General features: G+C 40.6%; 1 protein-coding gene across 6 annotated transcripts in view; it reads right to left on the bottom strand.

Moving 5' to 3' along the window:
* The window catches only part of PCYT1A (phosphate cytidylyltransferase 1A, choline), a 60,991-nt gene that overhangs the window by 5,831 nt on the left and 38,298 nt on the right, over positions 1-16,862 (bottom strand). For all 6 annotated transcript variants that reach the window (XM_037147404.2, XM_037147405.2, XM_037147403.2 and 3 more), the window contains exons 4-7: positions 13,106-13,222; positions 12,354-12,505; positions 9,939-10,017; positions 1,127-1,269 (exon numbers count right to left, since the gene is read on the bottom strand). In XM_037147404.2, the coding sequence (XP_037003299.1) occupies positions 1,127-1,269; positions 9,939-10,017; positions 12,354-12,505; positions 13,106-13,222 (491 nt within the window). The remainder of the gene's footprint in view (positions 1-1,126; positions 1,270-9,938; positions 10,018-12,353; positions 12,506-13,105; positions 13,223-16,862) is intronic.

Below are 16,862 nucleotides of genomic sequence, written 5' to 3'. Positions count from 1 at the left end.
TATTTGGAGGTCTGTTTGCTCTTTCGCAAAATAAAGATGATGTGCTTGGTCCTACCAGCTTCCCTGAAGAGAAGAGAAAACGACGGGACTTCTCTGGACATGGGGGCGGAAGGAGCGTCTTTAGTCAAATGAAAAGTATTCTCATTAATTTCTCAATAATAAAGGGGTAAGGAACTATGTTTGAAAAATTTAAATACCTGTCCTGGATGGCATAGCTCAGTGGATTGAGCGCGGGCTGTGAACCAAAGGGTCACTCACTGTTCCGATTCCCATCAGGGCACATGCCTGGGTTGCAGGCCAGGTCCCCAATGGGGGCGTGTGAGAGGCAACCACACACTGATGTTTCTCTCCCTCTCTTTCTCCCTCCCTTCCCCTTTCAAAAAAAAAAATAATAAAATCTTAAAAAAAATTTAAACACCTGAAAATAGATAAAAAGTTATTTACTAGGTGGTTAACAACAGCTAGGATTTATCTCCAGACATAAATCATATTCAGATGAAACCGTTTCCCCCATTCATAATTCACAGTGAGGTACAGATAAGGAAGTATGGTAAACTACTAATGCAGAAGATATAGTTAGCAGTTTCTTTTAAAATAAACTTTATATAGGTATAATTTATATACAAAATATATAGCAGTTTGTTTCTAAAGGGCAATATTTACCTAAAGAAAAACTGGCCTTCATAAATCAAAATGTAAAATTTAGGTTTTTATGGCCTTAGAAATTGCATGCAAAATGTGTGTTGCTATCCACACAGGCAAGGGGTCCACAGCTTTCAATAGATTTTCAAAAGACCCATCAAATCAAAAAACAAAAAGGCTAAGAACCACTCTTTTAATTGTATTTAATATATATATTGTACTTTGTAAGTTACACATTCTTATTTATTTAATTAGCTGCGAGTCTTTTTATCAATGTGTTGATACCATACCATAAAGACAGAAAATGCCTCTGTTTCATTCTACTTGTAAAGAGCTTGGAATAGTGTTATCTGCAAAGATGATTCATTGAGCTTTTGCAGGAGATAATTATAGCAGACTGAAAAGCAAGCTTAGCTCAGATGAAGGAGTAGGCAATGTATGTCTTTATAGGGCCAAGGAACTCTCGGATGAAGTTGGAACTCACGTTGATAAAGCTGACATTGAGCTCCTTTGCCGTGTAGCCCCTCTGTAGGTTCCGTCTGGCATACACATCATAGTCCCGGACAATGCGGGTGATGATGTCTGATGTGGAGATACCTTCTGTCCTTTGTGTTGGAGCAAACATGCCTAAAGCCAAAACACATATAAACACTGTAACATTCTGGTTAGCTCAGGCAGTAGGACCAGATGGAAACTGGGAACAACATTCCTTTCCTTGAAAAGCAGAATCTGCTGTTATTAAGGGAAATCTGGAGATATTGACACATAGAAAGAGAAATGAATCAAAGAACAGAGGTTAAGGAAAGGAGGAGCTATATGGTCCTAATATTAAGAAAAATATGGGGTCTCCATTCTTGCCTCCCTGCTGTGGCTGCAGGCGATCCAGTCTCAGCCCTCCTGTAAGCGCAGCATCAAATATAGGCACTTGGGTCAGATCATCTGGCTCCTCCTGCCTTTATCTCTCGTACCTTTCTAATGTTGGTCTTTATTAAGACTGTATGTTAAGTCTAAAAACATGAGCTTTATATTATCCTTTTATATCATAAGCAAAATGTTATTTATCAAGAAATTTTCATCCTGAAATATTATGCTGTACAGAAAAGCAAAGTTCTTTTTTTTTTTTTTAAAGATTTTTATTTATTTATCTTTAGAGGGGAAGGGAAGGAGAGAGGGAGAGAAACATCAATGTATGGTTGCCTTTCATACATCCCCTGCTGGGAACTGGCCTGCAGGGAACCGGCCTGCAACCCGGGTATGTGCCCTGACTGGGAATCGAACCTCGATTGTCTGGTTCGCAGGCCCGCGCTCAACCCACTGAGCTACACCAGCCAGGGCAAAAAAAGCAAAGTTCTTTATCAACTGCATTTTAATCAAATCTACAACTATGTCATTTTAAATTTGGTCATTTATAAATAGTCACTGTTTTGCTGTATTGAATTTACAAACGTATGTTTAAACAGGTTCATGAAAAGGACTCTAACTTACTCTAAATTACAGGTATCTAAGTAGGTCATATCTTTGAAATAAATAAAGATTTATAGAATGCTTAGAATCACTAAATTCATGGACATACTAGCAAATCATCAAGACAAAGAATATTGGTTATATGCGACTAAATGAACTAAAGGTAATTGTTATTCATATGAACTTGTTCAAAATATTGCTAATTTTAAATATTTTTGTTTTCCAGATGTAAGGAAACTTTTTTCCCCAGAACAATTGGTAAATTATACCCATATAACCAATATTGAAACATTGGTTTTTTTCTCCCTCCATTTTTCTGGAGGGATTACCTAAATCCCTCCAGAATTCAGTAACTCTTAATAAGTATTATTTTTATGGCAATGTGGTTGTTTGCATAAACCCAATAAGAATCTGTTCTCTTTAATAGCACCAGTTTCCAAATGTGCCTTTATTAACCAAGTCTTTGTCTGGAGTGTCATAATCAAAAGAGTCATGTCTGGACTCTGGATGTCACCAGAAAACCTCAAGGAATTAAGATTGATGACTTCTGGCCAAAATGGAGGCATAGGTAGATAGTCTGTGCCTCCTTGCACAACCAAAAGAAGAACAACAACAAATTTAAAAACAAAAAACAACCAGAATTGCTAGAAAATCGAATTGTATGGAAGTCTGAGAACCAAGGAGGTAAGGAAGAAACATTCATTCAGACTGGTAGGAGGGGTGGAGAGGACGTGTGACAAGGCAGCAGCTGGAAAACTGGGTGGTCCCACATTTGTGTGAGGATCAACTGGGAGGAACAACTGGGGAGCAAGACAGACTGAACAACCCAGGATTCCAGTGAGGGAAAAGAAAGCCTCGAAACCTTCGACTGTAAAAACCTGAAGGGTTGTGGCAGCAGAAGAAACTCCCAGTAACAGAGGAGAGTTTGTTGGAGAAACCCATGGGGACCTAAAACATATACAAACCTACCCACCCAGGAATCAGCACCAGAAGGACTCAATATGCTCGTAGGTAGTAGGGGAAGTGACTGAAAGCCAACCGAGAGCTGAGCAAGGGGCATTGTTCCCTCTCTAACCCCTGCCCCTATATACAGCTCCAAAACTCAGCCATGTGGGTTGCCTCACCCTGGTGAATATCTAAGGCTCCACCCTTTATACCATAACAGGTGAGTGGGGACAAAGAAATGTGGCCCAAATGAAAAAACAGATCCAACTTCCGGCCAAGATGGAGGCACAGGTAGATACACTGTGTGTCCTCACACAACCAAAAGAAAAACAACAAATTTTAAAACAAAAATCAAGCAGAACTAACAGAAAACTGAACTGTACAGAAGTCCGACAACCAAGAAATTAAGGAAAAAACATCCATCCAGGCTGGTAGGAGGGGAAGAATGGGCAGTTGGGTGGAGAGGACACATGGCAAGCTGGTGGCTAGAGAACTGGGGCAGGCGAGGTGGCAGCTGGCAGAGTGGGTGGTCCCACATTTGCATGCAGATAAACTGGGAGGAACAACTGGGAAGTGAGATAGACCGTGCAACCCAGGGTTCCAGTAAGGGGAAATAAAGCCTCAAAGGACAGTTTGTTGGAGAGACCCACAGAGTCCTAGAATGTACACAAAACCACCCAACTGGGAATCAGCACCAAAAGGGCCCAATTTGCTTGTGGGTACCAGCAGAAAGCTGGCAGAGAGCTGAACAAACTGCATTGTTCCCTCTCAAACCCCTCCTCCACATACAGTCTCACAATGCAGTGAGACCTAAGCCTCCACCCCTTACTATGTAATAGGCGCGTGGAGACAAAAAAAAAAAAAAAAAGGCCCAAATGAAAGAACAGATCAAAGATCCAGAAAAAAATAGAACTAAGCAACGAAGAGATAGCCAGTCTATCAGATTCACAGTTCAAAACACTGATAATCAGGATGTTCACAGAATTGGTAGAGTATGGTCACAAAATAGAGAAAAATATGAAGGCTATGAAAAGTGAAATAAAGAAAAATGTACAGGGAACCAACAGTGATGGGAAGGACTCAAATCAATGTTTTGGACGAGAAGGAAGAAATAAACAGTCAATCAGAACAGAAGAAACAAGAATTTTAAAAAATGAGGAGAGGCTTAGGAACCTCCAGGACAACTTTAAATGTTCCAACATCTGAATCATAGGGGTACCAGAAGGAGAAGAGGAAGAGCAAGAAATTTAAAGCTTATTTGAAAACATAATAAAGGAGAACATCCCCAATCTGGTAAAGGAAATAGACTTCTAGGAAGTCCAGGAAGCTCAAGAAGTTGGACTCAAGGAAGCACACACCAACACACATCATAATTACATTATCCAAGATTAAAGATAAAGAGAGGACTTCTGCCAAGATGGAGGTGTAGGTGGAAACACTTTGCGTCCTCACACAACCAAATCTAAAAATAACAAAGTTTTAACAACAATAAATGCAACCAAACCACACAGAAAATCGAACAATACAGAGTCTGAAAACAACGAACAGCTCAGCTAAACCAGTGAGAGGGGTGAAGCCAGCAGTGGAGTGGGTCGGGCAAAAAAGATCCCCCCACCCGGGCAGTGCGCAGGCAGCTGAGGGCGCGGATCGCAGGTGCGGGCTAGCTACGGGCGGGCCCAGGGAAGAGGAGTGGCTGGCTGTCTTCGGTCAGCCTCGAATTTGCGCTCAGATAAACCAATGAAGAGGCGAGCATTGAGACAGATCTCGCAGGGTGGTGGGCTCGCACATTTGTGCTCAGATAAACAGGCGGGGGCGAGCAGTGAGGGGCACTGGGCAATTGGAGAGGACCGCCATTGCTCCCTCTCTGACCCCACTCCCACATATAGCATCACAAACCAGTGACCTGGGTGGTCCCGCCCTGGTGAACACCTAAGGCTCCTCTCCTAATATGTAATAGGCACAAACAGAGCAAAACATGGCTCAAGAACAACTCAGAGCCCCAGAGCCAATAAATCTAAGCTATGAAGAAATAGCCAAACTTTCAGATGCACAGTTCAAAACACTGGTGATCAGGATGCTCACAGAACTGGTTGATTTTAGTCACAAATTAGAGGAACATATGAAGGCTAAACTAATTGAAATGAATAGTAATGCACAGGAAACCAATACTAATGGAAAGAAAACTGGGACTCAAATCAAGGGAGCAGACCTGAAGGAAGGAAAAAAATGACCAAACAGAAAAATATGAAGAAACAAGAATTCAAAAAAATTAGGAGAGGCTTAGGAACCTCCAGGACATCTTTAAACGCTCCAACATCCGAATTATAGGAGTACCAGAAGGGGAAGAGGAACAGTCATGAGTGGAAACCTTATTTGAACAAATAATAAAGGAGAATTTCCCCAATCTGGCAAAGGAAATAGACTTCCAGGAAATCCAGGAAGTTCAGAGAGTCCCAAAGAAGTTGGACCCAAGAAGGAACACACCAAGACACATCGTAATTACATTAGCCAAGATTAAAATGAAGGAGAGAATCCTAGAAGCAGCAAGAGATAAGGGGACAATCACCTACAAAGGAGTGCCCATCAAACTGTCAGTGGACTTCTCAAAAGAGAACTTACAGGCAAGAAGGGGCTGGAAAGAAGTATTCCAAGTCATGAAATCCAAAGACCTATAACCAAGATTGCTCTATCCAGCAAAGTTTTCATTTAGAATGGAAGGGCAGATAAAGTGCTTCTCAGATAGGATCAAATTAAAGGAGTTCATCATCACCAAGCCCTTATTATATGAAATGTTAAAGGGACTTACCTAAGAAAAAGAAGATAAAAAAGATGAACAGGGAAAGGACAGCAAACTCACAGTTATCAACAACCACACCTAAAACAAAAGCAAATTAAGAGGACAGCTAGATCAGGAGCAGAACCATAGAAATGAAGATCTCATGGAGGGTTAGCAACAGGGGAGTGGGAGAAGGAGAAGGTACAGAAAATAAGTAGCATAGACAGTAGATAGAAAATAGATAGGGGGAAGGGTAAGAATAGCAGGGGAAATATAGAATCTAAAGAACTCGAGACACATGTTCATGAACTAAGGGGGGGAATGGTGGGGGAGGGGTGTGCAGGGTGGAGGGGAACAGGGGGGAATAGAACAAATGTAATGGCATAATCAATAAAATAAAAAAATATATTAAAAAAAAAGATAAAGAGAGAATCTTAAAAGCAGCAAGAGAAAAGGGGACAGTTATCTACAAAGGAGTTCCCATAAGACTATCAGCTGATTTCTCAAAAGAAACTGTACAGGCAAAAAGGGACTGGAAAGAAGTATTCAGATTCATGAAAGACAAGATGCCAAAAAACTATATGTAGGACCCATGGACATGAACTAAGATGGGGGAATGCTGGTGGGAGAGGTGGTACAGGGTGGAGGTGGATAAAGGGGAGGAAAAAATGGGACAAGTATAATAGCATAATCAATAAATCATACTTTAAAAAAATTAAAATAGACTTTTGAAGCCAATAAGAGCCTATTGAGAAACGGTCTGGTACCTTACTTGGTCACATGGTTCATGGAAGTCCTTCCAGGTAAGGAGCCTAGGTCGCTTTCCTGAAAGATGGCAAAGAAGGAACCAGAACTCGAGGAATCTGCTCAAACTAATAGGTAGTCCAGACAAAGCCAGATGGCAAATGTGTGGCTTGGCTTCTTTGCCCTGAAAGACTGACTAAAATTCAATCTGAAGGTTCCTTGTAGAAATTTCAGCAAAGCAGATATGAAAAAGCCTATGTAATTAATTGCTGTTCTTGCAAATAATCAGGCCACATTGAAACTAAATTTATATACAGTCTCTTTAATAAAATGTGGTTGATTTTAGAGAGCAATTGTGTTTTAATGGAAATAACAAGGCCCAGTTGTCACGCACAAACTGACAGAATCCTAGTTTTCTTCCAAGCTAATGTTTCATTTTTTTCTTTCAGCCCTTGACTTGGAATTATTGATAACTGCTACTGATGTAGGGTGAGCCATACAAAATTCACCTACTACTCTGCCTCTCCCTTTCTGGGATTTTAAGTTCAATATCTGGTGTTGGCTTTCCTGACTAATTCCCCTCCTGGGACCTACAGCAGCCTTTTTCTTTATTCTTATTTTGAGGCCGTCTCCACACATATCTCCTATCCTTTATTCAACAGGGCATCCTGGCTCTGAAAGATCTTCCATAAATGGCCACCAGCCACAGCTCTTGCTTTGTGGGCTGTCCAATTCCACCCTCTTGTCTTTAATGACCCATACCTGGACCCACAGGCAGGGACAGCTCTACAAACCTAGACTGCCTGAAGTAGTTACAGATGATGAGACCTTCATCCCTACTCCCCAAAACCAGAGCTGGGCAAGGACATTAAAAATAAATTCATTTTCTTGGGAGGAGTTCTGGCCAAGATTAAGGAAGGCATAGGTAGAAACCCTTTGCTTCCTTGCACAACCAAACAGAGGATAACAACCAATCTAAAATCAATAAGCAACTAGAAGTGCCAGAATATCAAACTGCATGGAACTCCAACAACCACAGAATTAAAGAAACAGTCAAACAGAACAACCTGACTGATAAGGCGGCAGATGGAGAGAAACTGCAGTGAGTCGACAGAGCATGGGGGCGGGGCTGCCTGCAGTGAGGCAGCAGGCTGCGCAGGAGGGGCAGACTTAAGGGGAAACTGAGACTCAGAGGTGGCTGTGGACTATGGCAGTTGCCGCAGTGGGAGAAACTCCCAGTCTCACCTGAGAGTTCATTGAAAAGTGGGCTAGAGACAGCAGGTGAGCTGCACTGTTCCCTCTCTGGCCCCTCCCCCACAGGCAGCTCCGCAGCACAACAAAGAGGGTTGCCTGCCCTGGTGACTACCCAAGGCCCCACCCCCACAGTCCACCAACTTATCAGGGACCCCAAACAAAGAAATAGGGCCAAAATGAAAGAACACATCAAAACCTCAAAAAGAGAGCTAAGCCAGGAGGAGATAATCAACTTAACTGATGGAGAATTTAAAGCCCTGGTAATAAAAATGCTCACAGATCTGATTGAGCTTGGTTGAAAAATGAAAAAACAAGTGAAAGATACCCAAAATGAAATCAAGCAAAATACTCAGGGGAACCAACAGTGACAGGAAGGAAACCAGGATTCAAATCAACAGTTTGGAACAAAAGGAAGAAATGACATCCAACCAGAACAGAATGAAGAAACAAGAATTGAAACAATGAAGAGAGACTTTGAACCTTTTTGACAACTTGAAACTTTCCAATATCCAAATTATAGGGGTGCCAGAAGGAGAGCAACAGCAAGAAATTGAAAACTTATTTGAACAAATAATGAAAGAAAACTTCACCACTCTGGAGAAAGAAATAGACTTCCAGGAAGCCCAGGAAACCCAGACAGACCCAAAGAAGTTGGACCCAAAGAGGAACACACCAAGGTACATCATCAAGTTACCCAAGATTAAAGATAAGGAGAGAATCTTAAAAGCAGCAAGAGGAAAGAAAAGAGTTATCTACTAAGGAGTGCCCATAAGGCTATTCGCTGACTTCTCAAAAGATACCTTACAGGCAAGAAGGGGCTGGAAAGAAGTATTCCAGTCATGAAATTCAAGGACCTACATCCAAGATTACTCTATTCAACAAAGCTATCACTTAGAATGGAAGGGCAGATAAAGTGCTTCCCAGATAAGGTCAAGTTCAAAGAGTTCATCATCACCAAGCCATTATTACATGAAATGTTAAAGAGACTTATCTATGAAGAGGAAGATAAAAAAATATGAACAGTAAAATGACAACAAACTCATAATTATTAATAAAAGAACCTAAAACAACAAAAGAAAAGAAAGAAAAAAACAAAAATTAAGCAAACAACTAGACAGGAGCAGAATCAGAGAAATGGACATCACATGGAGGGATTTCAGTGGGGAGGGGGAAGGGAGGAATGGGGGGAAGGTACAGGGAAGAAGAAACATAATTGATAGGCATAAAATAGACGAGGAGAGACAAAAAAATGGTAGAGGAAACAGAGGACTCAAAGAACGTATATGTACAACCCATGGACATGAACTAAGGGGGGGAAGAAAGCTGGAAGGTTGGGGGGGTGGAGGAGGATAAAGGGGGAAAATTAAGAAAACTATAATAGCATAATCAATAAAATATACTTTAATAAAAAGGAACTCCCAAAAAAGAAAAAAAAAAAAAGAAGAAGAAATCCATTTTTAAACCAGAAGGGGATAAGAGGATAAAGTCAGTTCCATTTGCTATCAAGGCACCATTTGCTGAGCAGGCCTGTGACCTTGTTAAACATGACTGCCATTTCGCTCTTCTGAGCTTGTCCCCAGGACTAGAAATGACTGGAAAGCAAGAATGGAACTAACCGCTCCCTACAGCCACAGGTGGAAGATAACACTGGAACAAACTGCACCCTGGTGTTTTAAGGCCCCAATAGCCCAAGGGCCACAACAAGAGCAACACCCCCCACCATTTTTAATCTGATTATAATCCAATAAAAGCTCAAATCACCAACTCCTTAATGCTGGTGTATCTCTCCACATCATGCCCCTCTCATTTCTTGGAGAGTGAATAAAATCTTTTATTCTCTACAAAAAAAGAAAATAAAACAAAAAAGAAAAATATGGGGTTAGAGAGAGGTTTCCTGAAATTAAAAGAGATATCAATAGTAGAAGTTTAGACAGAGAATGGCTGGACTTCAGTACTACGCTCACCTTAACCCGTTATCCAAAGTGTGTCCTGAAAGTGGATGTTGAATTTCTCAATGTATAGACTTTTCTCTGTCAAGTAGTAATGTGGATGGATACCTGTCACTTCCCCTGAGACTCACTCATAAATTAAAAATGCACATCAACTTACTCACCTGCTTCCTTGATGTGCTTATAAACATCATCACTTCCGGCAGAAGAGTAAGGGATGTCATCATGGGCTACAAAATCGATCTGAAAATAAGGAAATGTCATTTAAAACCGAGGATACCAGCCATTCAGAAAGAACCAGTACATACTTAGGCCTAGAAAAAGGACAAAAAGGAAAGGCCACTCCTAACTGGACATTTTCTCTTTATCTCTCTGCTTTGCTCATAAATTCCATGCTTCACTCATAAGCCACTTAATTATTTACAGATCATAAATATTCCTGGTCTACTGGAGGCACCACCCTCACACTATATACCAGTCACCGTGTTTGGAAAATTGGGCCGGGTGTGTTGGGTAGTGGGTGGAGCTAAGGAGAGAAGAAAGAAAACCTCCTCATCCTCCTGGGTCTATATGAATTTGTCAAATGAGAGTTTTTGAAATAATGAGAAATAAGTCATTTCTTTGTTAACTGGTTCCTCTCTCAGTCCTAGAGATCAGTGGGGATATAAAAATGGAACCAAGGACCCTTGAACTTGAATAGATACATCTACACTCCTAAGAAATGCAAAATCCAAAGCCATAAAAGACCTTTAGGTCCCAGGATCCACCATTTTACTAGTGTCAATACCTCTCGCAACAGTGAAGAGACCACTGGCACTAAGATCCATAATATTTCTGGGAAATATGCTAAAACCTCACTCATTTACTCCTTCCTGAAGAAGCCATATACCTTTTGCTAACATGACTGCTAATACCACCATAACCAACTCCCAGAGGCCACAGTAGTGTGAAGCAGACTCATCGGGACTGTGTCAGGGACTCTCGGCTAACGTCCCAGTTCCTCATACACAACTTATCAGGAATCCATAGGTAGCAAAATGAAACTTGGGTGGGCAAGCAAGACTTGTGGCTGAGGATACACTGCTAACAAGGAGAAAAGCAAAATTTGAAGTTCCTCTAACCTCTTCTGCCTGAGCCTGCCTGCCTGTGTTACTAAAAATAATCTCACCCATTACATCTTTGGTACCATTGGCTGCCAAACGTTGGCATAGAAAAGCTAGAGAACTGTAAAACGTGTGTCTAACCCTAAATAGTTATAACAAATATCCCTTAGCTTCAGACCTATGCTTTGAAAGTATTGCTTTTGAAGCACTCTGGCTAACTCTGTTCCTTCCTGATTCATTGAACAAGTTCACTTTCAACCTCCCATACAACCCCTCTAGAGAACTGATGATATATATACTTGCGGGTTTCTCAAGCCTTGGTCTCAAGCTATTTGGTCTCTCTGGCCTTGTTCTCATATATAAAATGGAAATAATAAATGCCCAACAGGACTGTTATGGGGAGCAAATGAAAATATAATAAATGTAGAAGTGGTTATAAACCATCAAACCCCAAATGTCAGGGATGACTATCCCAGCGATGTAGTAACATCACTATCATCTCCTCTATGTGAATTCACATAGAAGCTAGAAGCTAGAAGCAGGTCCTCCAACCTGACCTGATAAATCCCTCTCATTTTTTTAGCCTATCTTTTACAGATAACCTGTTGCTTTAATGTAGGAGAATTAAAAAGAGGTAAGGGGGCTTTATAATACCAACAGTGAGCAAAAGTGAAAAATCTCCCTTGTTTCTGATTATATACAACTTCTAGTCCAAAATCAAAGCCCTGAAACGAAATTCGAGTCAACACAAGAGACGTCTACACTTGTCTGATTTCCTGTGATGTGAACTCGAGAGCATGGCTAGGCTATGTGTGTCCTAGAGACTGGTCCCAGCACATGCACTCTCTCTCCCTCTGGGGAGCAGCCCATGCCATTGACTTTCCTTTCTTCTTCTCCCACTTCTTCCACCACTTCTTTCCCCACAGGCACATGTCTCCTTAGCTCTAAGGCAATGGACAGCTGGCAGCTTGTCCCAGGCTTACTCTCTGAACCTGTTCCAAGGCCCCCTCTTGTCTGGCTTCCTAGTGAGCTAAGGTAGCCCAGCCTAGGCTCTCCTGTTGCTTCTTCTATGCTAAGCCCTTCCTTGTTTTACTGTCCCCAGCTTTAATAAAAGTTTCCTCATAGTCACCTAGGAAAAAAATAGACTGATATGCTATGAAAATGGACATCTACAGTGTCTGGTGATGGCAGCAGGGACAGAGAACCTAACTGACACATTCAATTTCTACCTGGTACAGAGTGATCTGGACCAGGTTATTTGGTCTCTCTGGCCTTGTTCTCATATATAAAATAGAAATAATAATTGCCCAACAGGACTGTTATGGGGGATAATAAATGTAGTAAATAAACAAATCAGGGTTAATATTCTGTGATAGGAAGCAAAATAAGGTGAATGGAAAGCTACCAACTGCCAAAAGCCCTGAGAGTTGAAGAAATTCTGAAACAGGGACCGGGGACCTGCACTCAGTTTCTTACCCGGTGTTCGGCCAGGAACTCCGGTGTCAGGGTCCAGGGGGCGTTCCGCACCACCTCGTCCACATAGCGGCAGTGCTGCACCGCATCGTAGCGCTCGTTCTCATTCATCACGGTGAAGCCTTTGAAGTTGTGCGTTAGCTCATCGCTGCAAACTGAGTTCACCGTATCGGAAAGTTGTAAGTCCAAGCCCTCTTTGCTTAGCCACTCCTCAGTCACCAACCTCTCCCTAGGACTGTAACCATTCCCCCCACCTGGAGAAAAATCTTTTGGAGGTAGCACATCCAGATAACAATGCTTTTTCTAATCCAAAATACACCTTCAGGAGCAACACTCACTAACTAATATGTTCGCACTTTGGAGAAGAGAGGCTCCAACAGGACTAACATCTTTGCCTTTGAAATAAACATTAGTGCACCAATTAACTTTTAAAAAATGTTTTCATATCCTATTTTTATAAGACTGGACTGTACCATATAACATTTGTTAAGCTGAATTTTGTAATTCAGCTGATTCAAAATGATAAATTGGAAACCAGAGGCAATGTCATTCTTAAATAGGCAAGAGGGGTGTCCCATGACTGCAGACTAAAAACAGTGAGATAAACACTGGGCATTTCAGGTTAAAGGGCTTAGAACTTCTCTCTTTCCAGGTTTGTACAGCATGTTTTAGAGAGGCTGTACTATATCCCTTACTTAAAAGCCAAAACAAGAGCCAACACACTCAGGTTATAAAGATAAAAGATGTTTCCTTACCTCCCACGATGAGGTATGTATTAGGGAAAAGGTTCTTCGCTTGCATCAGAGCCCGGGCATGACCAGAATGAAATAAGTCAAATATTCCATCTGCATAAACTCTTACAGGTCGCTCACCTAAATCCAAAAGAAAATTTATTGCAAAAATACACTGATTCAATATCCCATATTTGACAAACTGGAAATGGCACTGTGTGACTGTTCCATCCTTGCATACCCCTCTCTCGAGGTGTCCTCTGCACAGTCACTCTAATTTGGGGACTGCGAGGAAAAACATCACAGATGTCAGCTACAAAGACTCTTTTGACCTCATGCCCATTAACTCTCTTTGTTAGAGTGCTTGTACCAAACTGTTCGGGTAAGTGGATTTCACAATTGCTTTTTCTTAAAAGATATTTTAGAAGTGAAAGGGAAGAGTTACATAACAGGTGAGTTGAAAACTTCAAAATCCTCTCCTTCAGTTTCTGTTTAAACTTCAGTTGTATATAAACAGAATATAGTTATACTATAATCTGGCTGCTCGCTCTCTCTTTTTCAAGCTGCCTTGAATACTAATTACTAAATGCTCTGCTTTGAAAATAAACCTCCCTGCTATTGCCCAGAGGGTAAGGAGTGATCCAGAAAGGTGAGACTAAGAAAGAAGGAAGGTAAGTACCAGTTATCAATTTATTGCTTCTTAGTCCCTGCTCTGGGATAACAGATGGAATTCCTTCGAACATTTCTCCTTTTAAAAAAAAAAAAAAAAGATTTTACTTATTTTTAGAGAGAAGGTAAGGGAGGGAGAAAGACGGGGAGAGAAACATCGATCAGTTGCCTCTCACATACACCCCAACTGGGAAACAGACCTGCAACCCAAGCATGTGACCTGACCTGGAATCAAACTGGTGACCTCTCATTTTGCTCAATGATGCTCAACCAACTGAGTCACACCTGTCAGGGCCAAGCATTTCTCCTCAATAGTGAGCATGTGTTATACTTTCTCAGTAGAAGGTGATATACTGTTTACATAAGATTTGAAAATCAAACATAAATATTTTAGGACTTTATATTAGAGGTTTTCTCTTCTCTCCATTAGTGAGAAAATAACTGTCAATTTACTTTTGGTGGTAGTGGACTATGAACGAAAAGCCAGAAGTGTTCTCTTGGGTCACAAGACTAATTCCAAATCCAAATAAATACACTGAGAATGAAATTGATATAATGGTTCATCATGCTTCAAGTGATAAATCTAACCAGTCCTAGTAAAAGATTCCCACTATGCGAAAAAAGGAAAAGCTACTTCACTGTAGCAGCAGGAAGAGTAGGAGCACGTACATCACTCTGGGAAAGAAGGGCCAAAGTCTTATCAGACATAACAAACTGAAAGTGGGGATACGATACCTCTCTCTCCTGTCTGGTGAGTCAAGAAAACAAATCAAGGGGGAGGAAACTGGTTCTCAGGAAGTGTACAGATTTTTATTTCTAGATAGCTTTATCCATAAGCAAGTAGCTTTTACACTGAGAAATCATACTTTGCTGATATAAACTGATACAACTTAAGATGAGCAATTAGGCAATATTTCATCAAAGGTCAAATGATAAATGCTTATACCCTTTGGCCCAGCTATTCCAACTCTAGGAATATATCTCACAGATAAATTTGTAAAAATGTGTGTTATTCACTGCAGCATTGTTTGTAATAGCAAAAGTTTAGAAACAACCTAAATTTCAACGGAACACCGACTATACCATGACACATCCATTAAAAGGGTAGGAGGATATGGACACTATTTGCATAGTTATCCAAAGAAATTGGTAAAACTGGTTGCCCTTAAAAGGGATACTAGGTGGCTGTGAGACAGTGGTAAAAGGAAGACATTTCTCTCCATATACCTTTTGGTACTTTAAGAATATTAGGCATGATATTGCTTTTGTAATACAGGTAATAAAACTTTTAAATAAATACACCAATACAATGAAAAACAAATAAAATGATGGTCTAAAAAGTCAGAAGGGTTATAACCATCTGCCAACCATCCTGTTTCCTCTGTACTTTTAACCTCTTTAAACCTCAGTTTCCTCATCTATAAAACAAAGCAAAGCAAAACCTGAGTAGTATAATCGCTCACCTACATTTTAGAAATAATGACCATGAAGTAACTAATATACTTTAATCTTTCCCAAACAAGTTCAGAGTAGCTATGATCTCAGTTTATTTGATCCTAAAAGATAAAGGATCAAATACAAAAATTAAGAGTAATTTTGTTTCTGTTTGTTTATTTTTGTTTTTGTCATTAGTGTACATCAAGGGCAAAGTGAGATTTCCTGATAGTGAAAATAGCATAGAATGCTGTTTCCCAGTAACCAATCATCCCACATCAGGCCGCACCACCACTGATTCCTTTTCTTAGGCCAACCCCAGATGTGCTTCTTGCTCTCTTCAGTGTTGCCCAGCCTCCCAAACTTCTCAACTCCCTCTGACTTCAACCCAAGTCTTTGGTGAACCCAGGCTGGCATATTAACCAAGTGACCAGAAGGGGGCACTGTTAAACTAGAAAATCTGAGGAGAAAGTACAAGTTACCCATTCTTTCACTAAGAGGCTCTTGGCCAGGATAACCGTACCTTCCCTCTGATTTACATCTGTTGTCTCAGTGTATTATCAGGAGCAAACCATTCACTCTCGAAATGGTTCTGATCTGGATTACAAATTACAGTCCTTACACTACTGCTGGCCAAGTCACTAGATGTTCTCCTTCAGGCCAAACAGACCTGGCTCTTTGGATACATTCTCTCAAATACCTATCACCAAAACATTTTGTCCCTAACAGATTTCCAGTGCCCTTCAGACTCTGCATTTTCTTCCTTTCTCTAAGAGAACATATCACTCAATTTTTAAATCTTTCAAAAGAGATAATCTCATCTCTCAAGCCATATTTGTTTTTTCCCCCCCCTCTGGGTAGTGAGTTTTCTCCTAGATTACAGAACTTCCCTTTTGTATACCCTTAACCTCCCAAGTAAAAGCCTGGAAGTAGAGGGAGGAATGCTCCCTTGTACCAATTATTTGCTTAAAACTCACTATGGTATATGTATATAGATTCATTACTGGTTTATCCCTTGTCCAGCACTGGCATGAATTCGGTCAGTTATTTAGCTATTTAAAAGGCGAAAGACTTGTATTACCTGAAGAGAAACCAGAGTATTGGCTATTTAACGTCAAACTGAACAGACATAATGAGATACAGGAGAAACACTGGAGACAGAATTGGACTGGCCAACTTTACAGGCTAATCTGTGACTGTACAGTCTAAAACACAATCAGTTGGCTGATGGTCTTCTACCGTTAACAACCGATGTCTATGAAGAGTTGCAGCACTCCAGGGTGAAAGGAACACAAAGATAGAAAAACCTAGGTTTTAGCTTCAATTCCACCACTAATTATTTGTTTTACTGTAGAGGAGTTTTTGTTTCTAAGTTTCTATGGGCCTTAATTCCTTCAGGTATATGATAAAGAGAGTGTAAAGTATATTATCTCAAAAATAAACGATTTGTAAAATTCTATTACTTTTTAAAGTTTTTAAAAATTAGATTAGTTAGTGCTTGTTAATTATAAGCTTCCAAACTGGTGAAAAGTATATCTACACACACATACATTTTATGTATCACAAGTGATATGGACAGATTAGCAACAAGCTGGCTCACACAGTTAACATGATCAGACCTGAGGGCGGGCTACATTCTGAACGAGTGTCGTCAGAGAGCACGCGAGCAGTTCTTGCC

This window comes from Artibeus jamaicensis, unplaced genomic scaffold (genome assembly GCF_021234435.1).
Source record: "Artibeus jamaicensis isolate MK-2021 breed Jamaican fruit bat unplaced genomic scaffold, CSHL_Jam_final contig_793, whole genome shotgun sequence".
Lineage (NCBI taxonomy): Eukaryota > Metazoa > Chordata > Mammalia > Chiroptera > Phyllostomidae > Artibeus > Artibeus jamaicensis.
The sequence above is the reverse complement of the archived record's forward strand: the minus strand, read 5'-3'. Positions and strand labels throughout refer to the sequence as shown.